Genomic DNA, 23,812 nt, shown 5'->3' on the forward strand with positions numbered 1-23,812 from the left:
GGGTAGGGCGTGGGGAGAGGCGGCGGCCACGTGTCCCTCGTGGCGCCCCGTCCTGAGATGGCGGCGCCCGGCGCGTGCAGCGGCGCGGGCAGGAGGGCCGCCTTGCTCCGGGCAGCCCTGGTGCGGGGGCTGGCGGAGCCGGTGTCTGAGCCCACGAAGGTGGCATTCGACGTGCGGCCGGGCGGCGTGGAGCACTCCTTCTCCCAGAACGTTGGACGGGGACAAGTTTACGTGTGTGTTCACATATGCTTCCCAGGCGGCACTAACGAGCAATGGCAGGTGAGTCTGGGGGCCAGCGAAGACCACCAGGACTTCACCTGCACCGTGTGGAGGCCGCAGGGGAAGTCCTGCCTCTACTGCACCCAGTTCCAGGCCGAAGTTCGGGGTGCCGAGATCGAATATGCCATGGCCTGCTCCAAGGCAGCGTTTGAAAGAGAAAGAGCGAAGATTCGACGTGACCGAGAGCGCCGTGGCCACAGCCGGGCCTTCGCGGCTGAGCTGCCCAAGCTGGCGGCGGTGGCCACGGCTGCCCGCTCGGAGCTGTGGCTCGCCCCCGCCCCTGGCGGTCCTCAGCGGCTGCCGAGAAGCTGCCACCTGGAGCGCTGCGGCCTGGCTTGTCTGGGGACCCTCGGTTCGCCCCTGGAATCCACACGGCCCCGTGCAGAGCCACCAGCCCACTCCACAGAGCCCTGGTCTCGGAACTCGGGTCTGAAGTCCCCCAACTTCTTAACCAGTGCAGGCACTTACTACATGGGGGCGGGAACCGGGAGCGGCTAGACTTTTCTGAAGCCAGCAGGTTTACCCTTTTGCCCAAGCCGGCATCCCCAGCTCAAGGACCACTTTCATAGTTGCCCCTCTCCCAGGGGCCTCCTTTCACAGAAGCCAGGAGGGCATGAAGTCTTTTCATATTTAAATAAATAAAAGACAAAAAACAAATTTATTTATTTATTTATTTGGCTTTATGTGGGTACTGGGGGATCAAACCCAGGCCGTCAGGTTTTGCAAGCAACTGCCTTTAACTGCTGAATTATCTCCCCAGGCCTAATGGTTTCTTTCATGAAAATGTTTTTATTTTAATATGCTTTTAATTTATTAAAGAGAGAGAAGAGAGAGAGAATAGGCATGGCAGGGCCTCTTGCTTCTGCAAATGAACTCCAGATGCATGGGCCATTTTGTGCATGTAGCTCTATGTGGGTCCTGGAGAATTTGACCTAGAATGTCAGGCTTTGCAAGCAAGTGCCTTTAACTGCTAAGTCATTTCCACAGCCCTGGAAATTTTTTTGCATATTTTTATTTATTTACTCACTAGAGAGAGAATGGGTGCACCAGCCACTGCAAACAAACTCCAGACACATGCACCACCATGTGCATCTGGCTTATTTGGGTTCTGGGGAGTCAAACCTGAGTCCTTACGCTTCACACGCAAGCACGTTAACGGCCAAGAAATCTCTCCCACTCTGGAAAAGATTTTTTTAGCATACTACATTTTACACTTGCCTGTGTTTCTCTTTAAATGCTTCTGTAGTTATTCCTGAAATAGCACATGTGTTGAGGGTTGTTATGACCCCACAGGCTCATGTTTTGAAAGCTTGGTCTCCAGCTGGTGGTACTGTTTGGGGATGTTGTAGAACCTTTGCAGTGTGGGGCCCAGCTGGTGGAAGTAGGCTACTAAAAATAGACCTGGAAGTTTATACCCACTTGTGATAGACCACAATGTGAGGAGTCTCGATCACGTGCTCCTGCTGCCATTAACTCTGCCACGCCACCCTTGCTATGATGGACTGAATCTCCCCTGAGCCAAAATAATCTTCTTCTTCCTTAAGTTGTTGTGTTAGGCATTTGGTCACAGTGACCAGAACAGTAACTAATACTAGGGCTTACTCTGTGCACTGTACTGTCCCGTGTAATTTACAAATGTATGTGTAAATACGCATGCCACATTTAAATATGTCTGTAATTGCATGTTATGGATATTACCATTATATAGGGCTCAGTAAGTTTCTCAGGATCCTGAAATCACTAAAGAATCCAGGCAAATCCTTTAATCCCAGCACTCAGGATGCGAAGGAAGGAAGATCAATGTGAGTTCAAGGCCAGTCTAGGACTACAGAGCGAGTTTCAAGTCAGCCTGGGCTAGAGTGAGACCCTATCTTGGAAACAAACAAACAAAATCCAGGCAAGCTAATTCCATGTGTTCCTTCTTCATATTTAAATTGATATTTTTCAAAATATGAACTTTTTTTTTTGGAAAGTTAGTTACATAGACAGTACATGTCTTTAGTTTGTTTACAGCTGCTGGAGGCCCTGGCATGCTTATTCTTTCCCTGTCTGTCTCTGCTTGCAGATTAATAAATAAATGAAAATATTTTTTTAAAAGTAGACCACTGATGTTGGTAGAAGTAGTAGAACTTTCCTTTAAAACCGTTGGCATTTCCCCCCCTTTTTAATCTTTGTTTTCACAACTTTCAAGATTATCTATATTTAGTCATCCCTCAGTATCCACAAGGGACTGGTTTCAGTGTCCCTATGCAAACATTAAAATCCAAAGTCGGTGGAGAGATGGCTTAGCAGTTAAGGCGCTTGCCTGGGAAGCCTAAGGACCTATGTTCAACTCTCCAGATCCCATGTTAGCCAGATGCACAAAAGAGAAGCAGTACAAGGTTGCATGTGCCCACTAGGTGTTGCAAGCTCTGGAGCTTGATTGTAGTGGCTGAGGGCCTGGCAGACTGTTGGGCCTTGAAAGGCCCAGACGCGAGGCCTAGTGGAACTTCCTGAGCCTAGCTAAAGTTTGGTGATCTGCCTCTGGCCAGCTAGGACTCAGCAAGATGCCTAATAGCCTCTGGCCTGTTTCTTCCACATAGGATTTGGAATTCCCATGCTCGTGTGTGCTTAGAACCAATCATTTTATTAGCCCTTACCTCTCCCCCCATCCTAGAATCCCCACCCTCATTCTCAACACTATATAGGCAACCACCTGTAACAATAAAGTGAGTTCCTGCTTCGACAAGACTCCCGGCTTGGTGCTGTGTTCCTGGCCATCGACACTCATTCTCCTCCTCAACCCCTTGGGAGGAACCAGCAGGCCTGGTCCTTCCTCAGCACTACCTGCCGGGGGAGCCCAGTAGTCTGGCGCCCGACGTGGGGCTATAGGAACCCGGCAGCAGACCAGTTCTCTTTCTTTCCTCTCTGTCTCTCTCTCTTTCTCTCTCGCTATCTCTAAAATAAAATCCAAAGGCACTCAAGTTCTTTATACAAAACAGCATGATATCTATGCATAATCTATGCATACCTTCCTGTATACTTTAAATCATCTCTAAATGACTTATGGTAATGAATGTAATGTCAATATTATATAAATAGTTGCCATACTGTACTATTTGGGTAATGACTAGACAAAAGCATATATATTCTCAAATGAAAAAAAAAATTTGCTTATACCTTGGCTTTTATTTCTCAAGTGTGCAGAGGCAAGCGTTTCATACAAACTTCTGGCATTGACAGTGTGAACTCAGGGTTCCAGGAACAAGACACAATGACTGACATGTGCTACCCTGTAATCCCCAGAAGATCACTGAGCTAACACACATGTTGAACACATATCTCCATGTCACCATCCATGCTCTCTCTTGAGCAAAGTTCTGTTCCTGGGTCAGCTGGCTTAGATCAGTTTCAAGACAAGCATGGAGATAAAATTTTCATTGAAATTGACCCTGTAGTGCTTTCCCAAGATCAAGCAAGAAGACATTAAAGTAGGAGTAATCCATCCTATAGTCCCCTACATCCACTGTCTTCAGAATGGCTACAACCCTATGGAGGAGATCTTGGTGGCATCTGACCTGGGCACTTGTAGCAGGGCACTTGAATTACAGCAGGATCAGGCCAAATAAAATTTTCTTCAAATATTTTTGATCTGTGATTGGTTGACTCTGGATATAGAACCATGTAACATGGAGAAACACACACACACACAATAATGGAATAGTAAAATTTGCATGTAATTAAAATAATATGCATATGCTTTGGATGTATTATGATAATATTAAGGGCATAATTTAGCCTACATATGAAAAGCATTTAGTTTTTTCATCTTCTTTGACACAGCAAATTGACTTCCTAAGAATCTACACACCTTGGGCTAGAGAGATAGCTTAGCAGTTAAGGTACGTGCCTATGAAGCCTAAGGACCTAGGTTTGACTCCCCAGAACCCATGGTAGCACATGTGTCTGGAGTTCATTTGAAGTAGCTAGAAGCCCTGGTGTGCCCATTTTCTCCCTCCTTCTCTTTCTGTGTCTCTAATAAAAGTAAAATTTTTTTTAAATTTTTTATTTATTTATTTGAGAGTGACAGACACAGAGAGAAGGACAGATAAAGGGAGAGAGAGAGAATGGGCACGCCAGGGCTTCCAACCTCTGCAAACGAACTCCAGACGCGTGCGCCCTCTTGTGCATCTGGCTAACGTGAGACCTGGGGAATCGAGCCTCGAACCGGGGTCCTTAGGCTTCACAGGCAAGCATTTAACCACTAAGCCATCTCTCCAGCCCAAAGTAAAATATTTTAAAAAGAATTTATCCAACTTACCCCCCAAAAATAAATTTGAATATCTACAAATATTTAGCTACAAGGATGTTTGTTTGTTTGTTTTGGTTTTTCGAGGTAGGGTCTCATTCTAGCCCAGGCTGACCTGGATTTCTCTATGGAGTCTCAGGATGGCCTCGAACTCACAGCAGTCCTCCTACCTCTGCCTCCCAAGTGCTGGGATTAAAGGCGTGCGCCACCACGCCCGGCTACAAGGATGTTTATCGAAGAACTTTGTACTTGTGAGAAATGAAGTCTAAATATCATTAAAGATTGCTTATGTAAAGTATGCAGTTTATACACTTTAGCTCTAAATAGGGAAATTTTTTGCCAGTTAAAAAGACAGATGACAGGGCTGGGGATACAGGTCAGTGGTAGAGTGCTTGCTTATCGTGTATGAGTCCCTGGATTCAATTTTCAACACTGCAAAAAAAATAATTGAGATGACATTATAGATCTGATATGCCTAAAAGAAATGCCTGAAATGATAAACTAAAATATTAATTATGGTGACTCTTCTTTTTAATTTTTTTTAACTTGTGGTGACTCAGCAATTAAATAAAGAGAAATTTTTTTTACTTTGCTTTGTATTCCCATGTTTTTAGTGTGTGTGTGTGTGTGTGTGTGTGTGTGTGTGTGTGTATACATATTTCTGAATAAATATCCAAAAGATTCAAAGTTTGAAAATAGTAAAAGGAGTTATATGTAATAGAAAAGTCTTTTCCCAGCCCAGTCTTTCAAATATTTTCTTCTCTCTATGAATATTCAAGGTATTTCATTTCTTATGTATTTTCCTAGAAAAATGTTACACTATTTTTATACTTAAATACATTTATTTTACCCTTTGTTACATAAATATCGTGCACCACATATTCTTCTATAGTTTACTACATTGAGTAAATGAAATGGTATTTCATCTATATGGGAATACAACAGAAAGGTACATTTCAAAAAGTGGAGTTGCCAGGTCAAAGCACATATACGTTTGTAATTTGAAAAATATTGTCATACTGCCATCCCCACCCAAGGTCACAAAAAAATTTCTCTCATAAGTTTCTTTTAGTGCATTCATGATTTGAATTTTTGTACATTTCACTTTAGACCCTTCTTAATTTTTCCAGGATTAATGGATACATGAGAAAAACAAATTGTTTAAAATATTTAACTCCTCCTACATAGTGGAAATTCAGAGGCTGGTTATCCCCATCTGTTTGATCATAGGATCTAGATGTAGATAAGGACATCTTGCATGGGTTCCACTTACACAGGCGTGAATGACATAGTGAGGCCACAGCTCTGCTCTTTGCAGGAGTAATGACTTTCAGATCCTTGTTATAGTGAAGAGGCATACTCCAAGAGCTTCATTTCTACCTTCAAGTGACTTTTTTTTTCTCTAAAAGGACTGTGGTTGTTGGCCAAATGTACATTCTGATGTATTGTGAGCTGATTGCATTTTTTAAGTAAACATAAATGGACTCCCCAAAGAACTGGACTGTGTAGCTACACAGTTTGTGACAATGGACGGGCATACAGGAATGAACTTTATTCCTGCCGAGCCTGTGGATCCACAGAGCTGGAGAACACGAGCAGCTGTACTGAAATGTCAGATGGATTTGCACAGCTGACTCAAGTTGCTGAAAGGGGAGTGGCGTAGTAGCTCCATAAATGGATTCTGTCCAGTCAAACCCTGCTTAATATAGATCAGGTATGAGCTTAGCTGTGGTCACTCCTAGCTACAGCAAACACCACTGAGGCTCTTGGGAAAAAATATCTCAAGTGTGGGTTGACCTGGGATACATGTTAGCTGGAAGACCTTGAAGTGTTTATCTTCCTTTAAAAAGAAAGTTTGATTATTTTTCTTTTTTTCTAGTAAAATAGAAACATACAAGGAAAAATGTCAGAGCACAGCAGAAATTCAGATCAAGAAGAAATTGTTGGTGAGGAGATTGATGAAGATGAAATTTTGGCCAACTTGTCCCCTGAAGAGCTGAGGGAACTACAGTCAGAAATGGAAGTGATGGCCCCTGATCCCCATCTTCCTGTGGGAATGATTCAGAAAGATCAAACCGACAAACCACCAACAGGAAACTTTGACCATAAATCTCTTGTTGATTATATGTATTGGCAAAAGGCATCTAGGCGCATGCTGGAAGATGAACGAGTTCCTGTCACCTTTGTACAATCTGAGGTAATAATGAATTTGTGTGTGACAGAGAAATGGCTGCAGGGGCCTGGGCTGTCAAGGTGTCTATGTTGCAGCCAACTATGATTCTCAAGATTGCAGTGTGCTGTTATGTTTTGGGTTTTGCCACATCTAGATTATATAGTCACATTAAGTCTTACTTCAGACTGGAACTTTCTGAAACACATGGTATAATCAAAAAGGGAAAGTTTCCTGGTGTGGTGGTGCACGTCTCTAATCTCAGCACTGAGAAGGCAGAGGTAGGAGGATCACGGTGAGTTTGAGGCCACCCTGAGACTATATAGTGAATTCCAGGTCAGCCTGAGCTAGAGTGAGAGCTTACCTCGAAAAAAAAAAAAAAAAAGTGGGGGGGGGTGAACATTGCCAGGCATGGTGGTGCACAACTTTAATCCCAGCACTTGGGAAGCAAAGTAGGGAGATCACCGTGAGTTTGAGGCCAGCCTGGGACTATAGAGTGAATTTCAGATCAGCCTGGGCTAAAGTGAGACCCTACCTTGAAAAGGGGTATGAGGAAAGTTGATAATTTCTTTTCATTGTCTCTTTTTAAACATTGTTATCAGATTTGCTATGTAGAAGCCGGTGGTCTATTCTTTAATGACTTAGTTCATAACCCAGAAGCAGTGCTAATGCTTTACTGCTTTGGCTTAAATGTGCCTTTGAGAAGCTAATTAAAGTTCTGTATCCCATCTCTTTGTCCCATCTATTATATACATGCAATATTTTACATACAATATCAAAGACTTCCCAGTTTCAAAGAACTCTAGCCACACATGCCAAGCCAAATCAAGGAACCAAAAATATGTAATACTTCTGCTTTTCATTTAGCATTTAGAATTTGATAGCAATTAGTTGTAAAGATAGTTCTTTCTTGAAACTTTTAAATTTAAAAACTGGAATTGCCAATTTTATACATTTATTATGTATAAAGCATACACTTTTTGTTTGGTTTAAAGGTGACAGCTACTGGGTATGGAGGCACATACCTTTAATTCCAGCACTTGGGAAGCAGAGATAGGAGGATTGCTGTGAGTTTCAAGCCACCCTGAGACCACATAGTGAATTCCAGGTCAGCCTGGACTACAGTGAAACCCTACCTCAAAAAAAACAAACAACAGCTAGGCATGGTAGAGCATGCCTTTAATCCCAGCACTCGGGAGGCAGAGGTAGGAGGATCGCCGTGAATTCGAGGCCACCCTGAGAATGCAGTGACTTCCAGGTCAGGCTAGACTAGAGTGAAACCCTACCTCGAAAAAAAAAAAAGAAAAAAAAAGGTGACAGTAAGAATATGACAGAGATATCGCAAGTTTCTTTCAGGCACACCTACTGATAACAGGTGCATGTTATCATGTTGCTATCATACTGGGTATTAGTAACAGAAGTAGTAAACTGGTTTTATGGCCAGGAGACTCCAAACATTAACTGAGCTCAAGGAAATAAATTGCTACTATACCTTAATGATGTTATTGTTTAAAATGTGATTTTTAGACCTGTTACGATTGCACGTTAATGGATTCAAAGCCAAGTCTATCTGGCCACCAATTTTAGAAAGAAATTAGTTCTAGTTGGGCGTGGTGGCGCACGCCTTTAATCCCAGCACTGGAGAGGCAGAGGTAGGAAGATCACTGTGAGTTCAAAGCCACCCTGAGACTAAATAGTGAATTACAGGTCAACCTCAGCTAGAGTGAGACCCTACTTCAAAAAAAGAGAGACTTCCCTCCATTTAAAATGCTTGATAGTTGGCTCCCCCCGATGGGGCTAATGAGAAATGCAGTGGTGAAGGTTTTAGGTGATTAGGGACACTTGTCAACTATCAATGCCAACCCATAATGTATCATCATCTTTAAGTTCTTGCTCAGAAGTTCTTGCACCTTAGATTGCTCTACCACATTTCTAAATTACACAATGAGGCACTCAGTTGTATAGAAAAGTGTAATAATTGATGCACAAGAATCTAATAAACTGATTTTAAAAGATTGCCATTTTCTTTTCCAGTAAAAGCAATAAATCCTAAATCTTTGCCCAATCCTGTTCCATTCTGTGGTTGCTTCTTCATCCCATGCACTTTCCCTCAAAAGAAATTAAGCTGGCAAGCTTGTCTTTGAAGTAGTCAAGACAGTTTTCAAAGAGCTGCAGAGACAAAATCCAAATGGATTTTAAAAACACACTCCAAATTATCAAACTGCTCACATTTCCTCACACTGTGTTATATTCTCAGGGAAATGTAATTGAGTGTTACACAAGATTTGTGGACGCTTTAGGAAGGGTAACTTTATTTAGGGAAATGATTAAATTATTCCATAACCCAGGACTGTCTACTCAATTACATTTGAAACAAAGACTTCAATATATGGATTTCAAAAGCTGTGTAAAGCTGCAAATAATGTACTTTTAGTTGCTGTTGGAATTGAAGACCATTTAAAAAATATAGAATCTGAAAGCAAAATTATCTTGTTTTTTAAAAATATTTTGTTTTTATGTATTTATTTATGAGACAGAGAGGGAGCATGGGTGTACCAAGGCCTCTAGCCACTGCATACGAGCTCCAGACATGTGCACCACCATGTGCATAACTGGCATGGGTCCTGGGGAATTGAACCGGGGCCCTTAGTCTTCACAGGCAAGTGCCTTAGCCACTGAGTTGTTTCCCCACTCCACTTTAAAAAATTATTTTTTATTTTTGGTTTTTTGAGATAGGGTCTCACTCTAGTCCAGGCTGACCTGGAATTAACTCTATAGTTTCATGGTGGCCTCAAACTCATGGTGATCCTCCTGCCTCTGCCTCCCAAGTGCTGGGATTAAAGGTGTGTACCACCTCATCTGAAACTTGGTTTTATTTTAATGCGGCTATCTCTGTGTATCCTTATATTCAACCAACCAATGGTTGAAAATACTTTTAAAAATTTAGGTTGGAGAGATAGCTTAGTGGTTAAGGGCTTGCCTGTGAAGCCTAAGGACCCATGCTCAACATCCCAGATCCCATGTAAGCCAGATGCACAAGGTGACACATGCATAAGGGTATACATATGCACAAGGTGGCACACACATCTAGACTTCAATTACAGTGGCTGGAGGCCCTGACACACCAATTCTCTCTCTCTCTCTCTCTCTCTCTCTCTCTCTTGCTCACACCTCTCATTCTCTCTCATAAAAAGAAAGCAGTCTGTTGGGCTTACCTTAAATAAAGAATTTAGATGAACATGGTAGCTTGCACCTTTAGTTGCAGTACTTGGGAGGCTGAGGTAGAAGGCTTGCTGTGAATTCAATGCCAGCCTGAGACTATGTAGTGAATTTCAGGTCAGCCTGGGCTAGAGTGAGACCCTACCTCAGAAAATAAATAATTAATTAATTAAAAAATAATTAAAAGATAAAAATTGTCATCTGGACTTAATATGTACAGATTTTTTCTTTTCATTCTAAACAATTATAAACAATGTGGTGTAACAACAGTTTGCATGTACTGCATTCTAAGTAACCTAACAATGAGTTGAAGCACCTGCATGTGGGAGGGTATGTCAGTTACATGTACATAATATACCATTTTATGACAGGCTGAGCATGAGTTTTGGTATCTATAAGAATCAGTGAATAATTTATGTGTACATATATGCACACAGAATAATATTATATATAGCTTATTTTGCCTAAAATATTCACTTAAGATATTTTCTGGTGGTAACTAATTTGCTCACCAAGAACAAGAATAAATTTTTCACTTAAAATAGTTTAACTCCAGTAGAGATTGCTGTGTTTGGTATTTCATCATCGCTATATGTGCTAATCCTCATAAACCTGTCTTTTAGGAACACACTCAAGAACAGAATGAAGAAAGACATAAGACTATCAAAAACATGTCTCAGTTTTTAAAAGAAAAGCTCAATAGTGAAATAGCTACAAATAAAAGGGAATCAAAAGGCAGCTACAATGTCCAAAAAGTAGGCAATGATGATGAGGGCAATGACGAAAATGGAGACTATGAACATGGTGATAGTGACAACGATGAAGAAGCTGGAGAAGATGAAAGTGAAGATAGTGATGGTGAAGAAAACAAAAGTGAAGAAGAAAATGAAACAAAGGAACAAATCCAAAATGGTAAAACCAATTTCCCACAGGCAACTACTAAAGCATTTGAAGGACAGAACAACAGACTGGAATTCCAAGAAAAAGGTGAGAAGAAAATAACAAAATTAGATCCTAAGAAGTTAGCTTTAGATACCAGTTTTCTGAAGGTAAGTGCCCGGCCTTCAGGAAACCAAACAGACCTGGATGGGAGTTTGAGACGAGTGAGACAAAATGATCCTGACATGAAGGAGCTCAACCTGAACAACATTGAAAACATCCCCAAAGAAATGTTACTGGACTTTGTTAATGCCATGAAGAAAAACAAACACATCAAAACCTTTAGCTTAGCCAACGTCGGTGCAGATGAGAGCGTTGCGTTTGCCTTGGCCAACATGCTGCGTGAGAACAGGAGTATCATCACGCTCAACATCGAGTCTAACTTCATCACAGGAAAAGGCATAGTGGCCATCATGAGGTGCCTGCAGTTTAATGAGACGTTAACCGAGCTTCGGTTTCATAATCAGAGACACATGCTGGGACACCATGCCGAGATGGAAATTTCCAGACTTTTGAAGGCCAACAACACTCTCCTGAAGATGGGCTACCATTTTGAGCTTCCTGGTCCTAGAATGGTGGTCACTAATTTGCTCACCAGGAACCAGGATAAACAAAGGCAGAAAAGACAAAAGGAAGTCAAACAGCAGCAACTCCAAGAGCAAAAAAAGCTAATAGCTATGCTGGAGAATGGGCTAGGACTGCCTCCTGGGATGTGGGAGATGTTGGGGGGACCTATGCCAGATCCCAGAATGCAGGAGTTCCTCCAGCCTTCTTCTGGATGGCCTCCCAATGCCCAAGCAGCTCCCTTTGGTCAAAGGAATGAAATGATGAAAAAGCCAGCTCAGCCTCCCCAATGCAAGACAGACCCTGACTCCTTCCGGGTGGTGAAGCTAAAGAGAATTCAGCGCAAATCTCGCATGCCAGAAGCCAGGGAGACAGCAGAGAAAACCAACCTCAAAGATGTGATCAAAACACTCAAACCAGTCCCAAGAAATAGGCCACCCCCACTGGTAGAAATCACTCCCAGAGATCAGCTCTTGAATGACATCCGTCACAGCAATGTCGCCTATCTGAAACCCGTAAGTAGAAGGAGGGTCAAATGACCAACAAGGACCACAAGAAAAGTATCTCTGTTCTGTTCCTTGTTAGTCTTAACACAGCGTGATACTGATTGTACCCAACTGGAGGAGCATTGCCAGTAGGTTAAATTATTGGTTATTCTTAAGGACATACCCCTGTATTTTTCTATGATAACAGTATCAGCAAGCAACTTTTTAACTTTTTACTAACAACCTTCATACATATGCATAATGTATCTTGAACATAATCCCCTCCACCCCTTTGTCTTCCTTCCCCTGTTCCTCACTGAACCCTTCTTTACAACTAGTCCATCTTTTATTTATTTTTTTTATTTTCCTGTTATCATGAGAATCAATGTGAAGTATTATTTTTTTTATTTTCTTATTTTTTTAAATTTTATTTATTTATTTATTTATTTGAGAGCAACAGACACAGAGAGAAAGACAGATAGAGGGAGAGAGAGAGAATGGGTGCAACAGGGCTTCCAGCCTCTGCAAACGAACTCCAGACGTGTGCGCCCCTTGTGCATCTGGCTAACGTGGGACCTGGGGAACCGAGCCTCGAACCAGGGTCCTTAGGCTTCACAGGCAAGCGCTTAACCGCTAAGCCATCTCTCCAGCCCTATTTTCTTATTTTTAAAACTTGTCTTTTTTTAAAAATTATTTATTTATTTATTTATTTGAGAGCGACAGACACAGAGAGAAAGACAGATAGAGGAAGAGAGAGAGAATGGGCGCGCCAGGGCCTCCAGCCTCTGCAAATGAACTCCAGACGCGTGTGCCCCCTTGTGCATCTGGCTAACGTGAGACCTGGGGAACCGAGCCTCGAACCGGGGTCCTTAGGCTTCACAGGCAAGCACTTAACAGCTAAGCCATCTCTCCAGCCCCATCTTTTATTTTGATGTCATCATTTCTTTGCCCTCATATTATGCAGGTCTTGTATTAGTAGTGTCAGCCCCTCTGAAGTCATAAATGCAGTGGCCACTTTGTGTCTGGAAGACAGCATTATAAGCACTCCTCCTACCCTTTGGCTCTTACATTCTTTCTGCCATCCCTTCTGCAATGGTCCCTGAGCCTTAGAGGGTATAATAAAGATGTCTGTCAGTGCTAAACACTTCACTGTCCCTTCTCAGCACTTTGATGAGTTTTGAGTAATCCCATCTGAAAAGAAAAGCTTCTCTAACCAAAAGTGAGAGCAGCATTAATAGATTGGTATATACATAAATATTAGAGGAAAATTGTATGGGCATAATATATCCATTTAGGAGCCAGGCATGGTGGCATATGCCTTTATTCCCAGCACTTGGGAGGCATAGGTAGGAGGATCACCGTGGGTTCAAGGCCACCCTGAAACTACATGGTTAATTCCAGGTCAGCCTGGTCCAGAGTGAGACCCTACCTCAAAAAGAAAGACTATATACATATGAACATTTAGCAAAAAAAAAAAAAAAAAAAAAAACCATAGTAACTTCCCCTCTAGGGTTTATGATCTTCCCAGCCATGGACCATGGACTTGACTATGTTTTCACTACCAAACAGGAATTCCCTCCTGTGGAATAGGCCTCAAATCCAATTAAAAAAAAAAAAAAAAAAGTAGGTTTCCCACGAACAGACATGCCACCATTGTTTCAGTTGGCATATTTTGCCTAACTGACCAGCCGTGTAGCTTGCAGAGTCCTCTTATGGTTAAGTTCATTGATGACTTTCTCCTTCAGTAGGCTGTGCAGCACTTTCCAGCCCTATGACAGTTAGTCCACATGGAGGAGACTTTCAGCTCAGCTCCAGCTTGATTTCTCAGTGTCCTGCATGCAAAGTACACAGTGTCTAAAAGTGTCTTATAATCTAGTTCTGGTGGGCAACTGAGAGGCTTGGCAATAGGGGTTATTGGGATCTTCCATGACAAAAAATTCATTGAGAGGGAACCCATTCTAGATATTGAAATTTTTCTGTAACAATGCTTCTGGGCTCAGAATTATCTACCCCACAGTGTACCTTCCTAAGCAGCCAGCTTATATTGAGCAATTGTCATAAACCAAAGTCATTATATGATTTGGCTTGTATAATCTTAATTCAACAAGGTAGGTACAATAATCTCAGTTTGTAAAGGGGAGACTGACTGAAGCTTAGAGAAGTTAATAACACATCTATGAGATAGCACTAAAAAATGGCAGTACTGGTATTGAAACTTGGTTCTGAGTCTAGAGTCAATCTTACTTAGCCTGCCATTCTCCATCATCAAAGTGCATACACAACACCATTATAGCTGCATACAGCTGAGAATTAGAGATATCTCAGGAGCCTGCTGAGAGAAAGAAATAAAAAAGAAACCTTGAGCCAGGCATGGTGGCACACACCTTTAATCCCAGCACTCGGGAGGCAGAGGTAGGAGGAGCCTCATGAGTTCGATGCCACCCTAAGTCTGTATAGTGAATTCCAGGTCAGCCTGGGCCCGAGTGAGACCTTACATAGAAAAATGTAAGAAAAGAAAAGAAAGAAAAAAAAGAAGAAAACCTAATTAATCCATGTTTGGAAGTAACTGGAATAAATGCTCAAGAGAGTTTTGTTTTTGTTTTTTGTTTGTTGTTGTTGTTGTTTGCTTTTTCTTTTTAAGTAGATGAAGAGAGACTACCTATAATTACATCTATGCTATTCACTGTTTTTAGGCCAGCTGACAAATGGTAAACCACTAGTAAGCATCTTCATAAATCAGTAGAGTTTTAAAATACTTTACTATGGTTTCATGTTTTTTATTCTTTTTTTTTTAATTTTTATTTATTTATTCATTTGAGAGCGACAGACACAGAGAGAAAGACAGATAGAGGGAGAGAGAGAGGGAATGGGCGCGCCAGGGCTTCCAGCCTCTGCAAACGAACTCCAGATGCATGCGCCCCCTTGTGCATCTGGCTAACGTGGGACCTGGGGAACCGAGCCTCGAACCGGGGTCCTTCGGCTTCACAGGCAAGCACTTAACCGCTACGCCATCTCTCCAGCCCTCATGTTTTTTATTCTTTTGTGTGTGTATGAGAGAGATCAAAAGAGCAATAGAGAGACAGAGAGAGAATTGGCACACCAGGACCTTAGCCACTGCAAACAAACTCCAGATGCATGTGCCACCTTGTGCACACACACTACCTGTATGCACACATCACCTTGTGCATCTGGCTTATGTGGGTCTGGGGAGCTTAACTTGGGTTGAACTTAGGTTTTGCAGGCAAATGCGTTAACCTTTAAGCCATCTCTCCAGCCTGCATTATTTCATTTTTAATATTAACTATGAGTCTAGGTGAATAGAGCCAGTTCTATCCCTTGCAGCTTACACAGCAAAAATGAAGAAGGGTTTTGTTCATTATTACAGAGGCATTTATAGAAGCCAAAGGACATATATCAATAGGCCTTATTGATTGATTTTTATCTATAGCTTTTAAAATTTTTCATGTGTAATTTGGCTAAGCATGTGCATTGACAATATGGTCAATATATTATTGTATCATAGAGTCACTTTTTTCAAGATATATCAAACAAATTCCACATAAATTTGTAGTCTTTCAGCTTTGCAGAGCTTTATGTTCTAAAATAAGGGAATTGTAATTTATTCACATATAGTTCTGGCTCGTAGTTCAACCTCCTAGAAAAAAAGTTATCACGAATTCCATCTTATAAGTCCAAGATTTTTTAACATTTAAAAGAATTTGTTTGTTTTTATTTATTTATTTGAGAGCAACAGACACAGAAAGAAAGGGAGAGAGAATGGGCGCTCCGGTGTCTCCAGCCGTTGCAAACAAACTCCAGATGCGTGTGCCCCCTTGTGCATCTGGCTAATGTGGGTCCTGGGGAATTGAGCCTCGAACTGGGGTCCTTAGGCTTCACAGGCAAGCGCTTAACCTCTAAGCCATCTCTCCAGCCCCTAAGATGGTTTTTATCTCTGAATTGGAGGGAGTCTGCCTTGTCTTGGGGCAAGTGTCAGGGGAAAGCACATGAGGTCAGGCAGGGCCCTGTGCCTGCCCTTGGTCACGGCATCAAGACTGTCTGTACCTGCTGTTCTCTAGACAACCAGACCTCTGCTGCAGTGAATGAGGGTGCTGTTCGAGAAAGCTGTCACTTTGCCAGTTATTGACAAAAAATTTCCAAGCTGTTTGGTGACTGTCAGAAAATAAGAGACTGAAAAGAATGATCAGTTTGTTTGTGTTTTTAAATCTATGTTAAAAATGATACTGTGGATTCAAAGTAGAAGAGGGAGTGAAGTGAAGTTCAAGAGAACATCTGATCCAACCTCCTAAATTGGGAAGGAATGTTCCATTTACTTAGTCTAATCCACTCAGTGATTCGTTAATGCAGTGAATACTCATATCAATTGCTGTGAGAAGGGGCAGGATACCACAGTGGATGGACCAGGTATAGTCTTCACCTCATGGAGGCTACAATGTATCTTTTCTAATTTTCAGGGTCAAGACCTTTTCCATTTACTTAACTGAGAACACATCAGCTTGGGATCTAAATCCTACAGCAAAACAAACAAACAAAAAAACATGAAAATAAACCATGCTGATAACTGCAAAAGCATGATCCCCCCCCCCGCTACTAAATTTTTAATATTTTATTTGGTGTATAATGCTATCCATTTAAGCATGCTTGGTATTTTTATTTTTTTTAATAAACTAACAAAGAGCCTGCTGTGAAGAAAACCATGACATGCTTTTTGAATGATAGCCTATGTTTTGAAATGGCTTTTAATTCTTCTGAGGAACTGGCAACTTCTTCTGCCTGCAGTTGCCTGGCTTGGCCTGCAGTGGTCATCTTTTTGCAGGTATCTCAACTGCAAAATGTCACATGATTTCACTTATTTGGTCTGTTAATGTGAGAATGTATTATTACACTGATTAAAATGGCTTCACCAACATTAGGCCACTTACTGCTCTGATTTTATGGTTTCTTTCAACACAATAAATATTTGATTAAAGCCAAGTCATAGTGTGACCTTTTAAAAGGCATTTTAATTTTTTAAATCTTTTTATATTGAAATCGTTTAGATGTACAGAAGTTTAAAAACAGTGCAAAGAACTCTTACATACGCATCACGTTGTACCACATTTGCTCTACCTCTTTTTAGAAGACTTTCAATTTCAGGGCATCTGCATGTTCATGAGTCCCACTCTTGCATCTCTGGTCACCTGTTACAAACACCATTCATTTTAAGGTTCATGCTAATATCAGAGCAATAAAGACATCACAAGCATGCATCTTATACTCAATGCCATAAGCTTCAGCTAAAAGGGACAGTTTTGGTCAAGCAAATGTAGTATAACAACATTTATTATAGAGGTGAAATGGAAGGTTTTATGGTTTGGGATACTGATACCCTCCATAGCATTGAGTTTTCAAGAATGAGGTTAAAATTGACACATCTGCAGGGCATGGTGGTATACACTTTAATTCCAGCACTTGGGAGGCTGAGGTAGGAGATTTGCCACAAGTTCAAGACCAACCGGAGCTACAGAATGAATTCTGGGTCATCCTGGGCTACAATGAGACCCTGCTTAAAAAAAAAATTGACAAGCCAGACATGATGGCACATGCCTTTAATCCCAGCACTCAGGAGGCAGAGGTAGGAAGATCACCCTGAGTTTGAGGCCACCCTGAGAATACATAGTGAATTCCAGATCAACCTGAGCTACAGTGAGACCCTACCTTGAAAAACAATTGACGCATAGCCAGGTGTGGTGGTATACACCTTTAATTCCAACACTTTGGAGGCAGAGGTAGGAGGATCCCCATGAGATTAAGGCTACACTGAGACTACATAGTGAATAACAGGTCACCCCTGTCTAGAGTGAGACCCTACCTCCAAAAAAAAATAATTGACACACAATTTGAAATGTTGTGTTTTTTTTTTAAATATTTATTTGTGCTCATGTGTATGAGAGAAAGAGAAAATGGGCATGCCAAGGCCTCTTGCCACTGCAAACAAACTCCAGATGCATGTGCCACTTTCTGCATGTGACTTTATATGGGTACTGGGGAATTGAACCCCAAACCAGCAAGCTTTGAAGTCAAGTGCCTTTAACCACTGAGCCATCTCCTCAGCCCTGTGGGGTTTGTTTGTTTGTTGAGATTAGGTCTTTCTCAAGCCCAAGATGACCTGGAATTCACTATGTAGTCTCAGGCTGGCCTTGAACTCACAGCAATCCTCCTACCTCTGCATCGTAGTGCTGGGATTAAAGGTATGTGCCACCATGCCTGGCACAAGCTTTTGATGTAGGGTCTCACTCTAGCCCAGGCTAACCTGGAACTCACCTTGTAGCTCCAGGCTGGCTTCAAACTCACAGTGATTCTTCTACCTTTGCCTTTCCAGAGCTGGGATCCAGGGTATGAGCCACCATGCCAAGCTAAATTTTTTTGTTGTTGTTTCTTTTTTTGTTTTTCAAGGTAGGGTCTCACTCTAGCTCAGGCTGACCTGGAATACACTCTACATTCTCAGGGTGGCCTCGAACTCAGTGATCCTCCTACCTTTGCCTCCCAAGCGCTGGGATTAAAGGCATGCGCCACCACGCCCGGCTTTTTTCCAAGCTAAATTTTTAACTTCAATTTTAATGTATACTCTCAAGACCCTTACCTCATGTTTCTGGGCTGGTATTCCTGCAGTGGAGTCACCAGCAAAGAATAAAGGGGAAATCTGAACAGTTGCTTAGCTCACATGCTATGTTCTACAAAAGTGACCTAGTCAATTTAGTTTAAGCAAAATATTCTCTCTGGATCAGACACTGGAGGATACAGGCCAGGTCTTCAGGCTTGCTTTATTTGGCATGGGTATGGTAATTATTATTATTATTATTTTTTTTCGAGGTAGGGCCTTGCTCTAGCCCAGGCCAACTTGGAATTCACCATGTATCCTCAGGGTGGCCTAGAACTCATGGCAATCCTCCTACCTCTGCCTCCCAAGTGCTAGGATTAAAGGCAAGCACCACCACGCTGGGTGGGTATTATATTTATTTATTTTTAATTTTTTTGTTATTTTTATTTATTTGAGAGCAACTGACAGAGAGAGAAAGAGGCAGATAGAGAGAGGGAGAGAGAATGTGCGTGCCAGGGCCTCCAGCTACTGCAAACAAACTCCAGACGCATGCGCCCCCTTGTGCATCTGGCTAATGTGGGTCCCAGGGAATCGAGCCTCAAACTGGGGTCCTTAGGCTTCACAGGCAAGCGCTTCACTGCTAAGCCATCTCTCCAGCCCAGGTATTATATTTTAAATAAATTTAATTAATTAATTTTGGGTGTGTGTGATAAAGTACATGGTATGTGTGTGTATGTGTGTGTGTGTTATATGTATGTGTATGTGCAAATGTGTGCACCCTGTATGTATTCATGCATGTGGAAGCCAGAAGATGTTGAATGTCCTCCTCTAACCCTCTTCTACATTATCTCCCTGAACCTGGAGCTCACTGTTTTTGGTTGGACTGGGTGACCAGTGAGCCCCATTCTTTGCTCCCCCCTCAAGGCTGAGGTTACAGGTGTGAGCAGGGTTACAGGTGTGAGCAGCCATGCATAGCTTTTCTTAAACATTGAGGTTGTGGATTGAATTTAGATGCTTAGGGGCTGAAGAGATGGTTCAGTAGTTAAAGGGACTTACTTGAATGTAGCTTAAGTAAGTGCTTTTCTTTTCTTACAACCTTTATAGTTCCAGGTTTCTAACACAATAGTTGCTATTTTAGATGAATCAAAGGGTTAAATTTTGGAAGGAAGTAAGGAGCAAGATATGTACTTTATTATTCTTTTCCACGCAGTTAACCAATGATTATTTGTGACTCATTTCTTTCTCCTTTGCTCTGAGCTACTAAGTTGGTCATCTTTGAGAGCACTGAATCTGAACCACTATACCACTAAGAAGCACCTTGGTCATCTTTGGAACATGTTATTTTGTTTCTTGGTTTTCATGCTGGATCATTTTGATTTTTAAAATATTTTGGAATTCTCAAATGTTCATGTAAATATTTGTAAAGATCCATGAGACAAATGTCACCCTATTTCAGATATTTGCTGCAGATTTATACTTATTCAAAGTATATAGACATACTTTTGCTCATTGCACTCAATCATCAGTGCTTTCCATGGGTGAGGCATAGCAAAGCAGTCACACCCCACTCTTCTTAAAGTCTGGCACCAGGAATGCAGACGTTCAGAAACACATGGAGCAACCCTTGGCCTGAAGGAGATATTGTCTTTTCTGAAGGGCTGGAAGATGGATCTCACCTGACTGCAAGAGAAGCCATAGCAGATGTCAAAATGACACATCACTCTGGCAGGTGTACATGGGCAGTGAAGGGAAAAACGTTCTTAGCTATTGTTAAACAAATGCTCAGGGTCTTCTTAACATGATCAGTCTTCTGAAAGGTCCCAAACATAATAGTTGCTGAGTCACCTCACGAATATTAATGTCATTGGTCAGCCTGGGTGAAAGTGAGACCTTACCTGGAAAAGAGAGAGCAGGAGAGAAAGAGAGGGAGAGAGACAGACAGAGAACTTGCTTTAAGCTAGAACCATAAAACAGAAGCATAAAGTGGATTTTCACAATTGAGCTGCTGTGGCTCTTCTGTATTTATTTTATCCTTGAGAAAAACACCAAATAATATATATATATTTTTTTAATTTTTAAGTATTTTTATTTTATCTTATTTTTTCTTTATTTATTTGAGAGAGAGATGGGCAGATCAAGAGAGAGAGAATGTGCACACCAGGGCCTCCAGCCACTGCATACGAACTCCAAATGTGTGCACCCCCTTGTGCATCTTGCTCACATGGGTCCCAGGGAATTTAATTGGGGTCCTCTGGCTTTGCAGGCAAGAGGCCTTAATGACTAAGCCATTTCTCCAGCCCCTATTTTTAATTTTTAATTTTATTTATTTATTTATTTATTTGAGAGCGACAGACACAGAAAGACAGATAGAGGGAAAGAGAGAATGGGCGTGCCAGGGCTTCCAGCCTCTGCAAATGAACTCCAGACGCGTGCGCCCCCTTGTGCATCTGGCTAACGTGGGATCTGGGGAACCAAGCCTCGAACCGGGGTCCTTAGGCTTCATAGGCAAGCGCTTAACCGCTAAGCCATCTCTCCAGCCCTATTTTTAATTTTTTTATTATTGACAACTTCCATAATTATAGACAATAAACATTCCCCCCACTTTCCCCTTCACAAGTCCACTGTCCATTATATTCCCCTACCTCTCTCAATCATTATTTTTACTTTTTATTTTTTAATATTTTATTTTTGTCAATTTTTACTTTTTTTTTGGTTTTTTGAGGTAGGGTCTCACTCTGGCTCAGGCTGACCTGGAATTCACTATGTAGCCTCAGGGTGGCCTCGAACTCATGGCGATCCTCCTACCTCTGCCTCCCGAGTGCTGGGATTAAAGGCGTGCGCCACCACGCCCAGCTTTTGTCAATTTTTAAAAGATTCTTTAATTTATTTATTTATTAGAGACAGACAGAGGGAGAGAGATATAGATAGTGAATGAGAATGGGTGTGTCGGGATCTCTAGTTACTGGAAATGAACTCCAGACACATGTGCCACCATGAGCATCTGGCTTAATGGGACCCAGATAATCAAACCTGGGTCCTTAGGCTTCACAGGCATGCACCTTAACCAATAAGCCATCGTTCCAGCCCTCTTTTTTTCTTTTTAGGTAGGGTGTCACTGTAGCCCTGACTGACCTGGAATTCACTCTATAGACTAAGGGTAGCCTTAAGCATAGGGTGCTCCTCCTCCTTCTCCCTCCAAATGCTGGTATATGCTTTAGGGTGGTATTTCTGCAGGCAGTATGTAACAATACTTACTGAAACCAAACAGATCTGGCTTAAGTACTGCTTACTACTTCCTAGTAATGTGACCTGAGGGATATTATTATTTTCTCTGAGACATTTTTCTACATACAAGCCTATTGTAGGATGTAGTAAGATAGTACATTTGAAAACAAGTTTTCCCATGAATTATTCACTTGCATGATGTAAAGTAACTCTTACCCATGTGAATGAGATACTGTTATTGTCACTGTATGGCTGGAAATTGATTCTCAACCCCAAGCAGCTGGTAGGTGCCAGTGCCAGGCTATGCGCTCTGGCCGGCTCTCATGCCTGCTCTTGTTGCAGTGATCTGCTTTGTCACATGTTCACAGACTCTGGGACAGGTCTTGGAAATAGTTATTATCCCAACAACAGTGTTGTAGTTAGTTTATAATGATTTTGGAGGGTTTTTTAGACAAAATTTCTAATGCATTCTGCATCCATCAGACATATAAATTTGTGGTTTTTTTCTGTAAAGCTCCTGAATTTCCATCATTCATTTTCTGTTCTTTTTTTTTTTATATTCCAAATGGCTAAATCACAGGTGCAACTCCCAAAAGAGCTGGCGTAAGAGACAGAAGAATGATCTAGAAGAGCATGAAGCTGAAATGGATCAGAGCTGAGAAGCTTTCTCACCAACACAGCTTCTGGTTAGAAGTGGCACAACTAGGGCTGGAGAGATGGCTTAGCGGTTAAGCGCTTGCCTGTGAAACCTAAGGACCCCGGTTCGAGGCTCAATTCCCCAGGACCCACATTAGCCAGATGCACAAGGGGGCGCATGCATCTGGAGTTTGTTTGCAGTGACGTGGCTGGACGCCCTGGCGCTCCCATTCTCTCTCTGTCTGCCTCTTTCTCTCCCTGTTGCTCTCAAATAAATACATAAAAAATTAAAAATTAAAAAAAGAAGTGGCACAACTAGGGACAAGGCTGCAGCTGACACAGAGGATAGTGAAATAAAAAGTGCCTGGGCCAAGACAAAAGACAGGCAGAAGATGAAAGGAAACAGAATAAAATATTAATAGTCACAGGCAACATTTTCTACTTCCAACAATTTGAGTGACTTGGGTGAAAATTAGAGTGATGCCTCCCAGAGCAGAAGTTAATTTTTTTGTAAACATTTTACTATTGCTTTCTTCTGGTAATAACAATAAATATGACAGAAGTAGTAACTATTATATTCCCATTTTTTTCTCCCTCTATTTCCTCTGTTGTTATTCACCATGTGTCATTTTAAACGGAATAAATCATGTTCTAAGCTCTACACGTGTGAAAGGTGATATGAGCTCCTGCACCCTCAGGTGTCAAAATGAAAGCTTGTTTGCTAGGTCTTTTCTGGAAAATTAGTGAAGACTTCATATCTAACTGTATCAGTTTCTGTTCTTGTTGCTTTGACAAAATATCTGACAAAAGCAACCCATGAAAGGAAGGTTTTATTTTGGCTCATGGTTTGAAAGAACACAGTGGTGGAGAAGGTGTGGAGGTGGGACCATGAGGCTGCTCGTCACACTGCATCTCCAGTCAGGAAGCAGAGAGATCTCTGCTGGGGCCTAACTACCTTCCTCATTATTCGTTCAGTCTGGAACTTCAGCCCATGGGATGATGCTCCCACATTAGGGGGGGTCTTTATTCCTCAGTCAAACATCTCTTGAAAGCTCCTCAAAGGCAGGCCTAGAGATATTTCTCCTAGGTGATTCTAAATCTAGTCAAGCTGCTAATGAGCATTAACCAATCTACCAACCCTGCTTTCTCCCTTGTGGACTCCTCTGATGTTTGGGGGCATTTTTCTAACAGGGTATCTGTCAGGAACAGAGTATGTAAACCATAGAATGTAGAGAAAAAAAAAGTGTCACAGAAAAAAATACTGATAAAATTAAGACACACACACACACACACACACACACACACACACACACACACATTTCCTGGCAGTATCCCCATGTACAGGGACGATTAGAGATAGCATCCTGTTTCATAGCATTACAAAAAGTGTGAATAGGACTGGAGGAATG

General features: G+C 41.8%; 2 protein-coding genes across 2 annotated transcripts; both read left to right on the plus strand.

Annotated features, from left to right (window-relative positions):
• The first annotated feature begins 57 nt into the window (after positions 1-57).
• LOC101606917 (myeloid-derived growth factor-like) lies at positions 58-777 on the plus strand. Its single transcript, XM_045135670.1, has one exon. It carries the CDS (start codon positions 58-60, stop codon positions 775-777), a length of 720 nt encoding a protein of 239 aa, XP_044991605.1.
• Lmod3 (leiomodin 3) lies at positions 216-22,541 on the plus strand. Its single transcript, XM_045136031.1, has 4 exons — positions 216-279; positions 6,447-6,764; positions 10,580-11,974; positions 22,348-22,541. The coding sequence occupies exons 2-4, from the start codon at positions 6,471-6,473 to the stop codon at positions 22,372-22,374; spliced, it is 1,716 nt and encodes a 571-aa protein (XP_044991966.1). The 5' UTR covers positions 216-279; positions 6,447-6,470; the 3' UTR covers positions 22,375-22,541.
• The last annotated feature ends 1,271 nt before the right edge of the window (positions 22,542-23,812 follow it).

This window comes from Jaculus jaculus, chromosome 16 (genome assembly GCF_020740685.1).
Source record: "Jaculus jaculus isolate mJacJac1 chromosome 16, mJacJac1.mat.Y.cur, whole genome shotgun sequence".
NCBI classification, from domain to species: Eukaryota; Metazoa; Chordata; class Mammalia; order Rodentia; family Dipodidae; genus Jaculus; species Jaculus jaculus.

What these genes read in the sequence shown, in the direction of transcription:
- Lmod3 (XM_045136031.1), top strand. Translation starts at nt 6,471, where the DNA reads ATGTCAGAGCACAGCAGAAATTCAGATCAAGAAGAAATTGTTGGTGAG. An exon ending in TCACCTTTGTACAATCTGAG is followed by an intron (nt 6,765 to 10,579) that starts GTAATAATGAAT and finishes CCTGTCTTTTAG; the next exon opens with GAACACACTCAAGAACAGAA. An exon ending in ATGTCGCCTATCTGAAACCC is followed by an intron (nt 11,975 to 22,347) that starts GTAAGTAGAAGG and finishes GCTAAATCACAG; the next exon opens with GTGCAACTCCCAAAAGAGCT.
- LOC101606917 (XM_045135670.1), top strand. Translation starts at nt 58, where the DNA reads ATGGCGGCGCCCGGCGCGTGCAGCGGCGCGGGCAGGAGGGCCGCCTTG.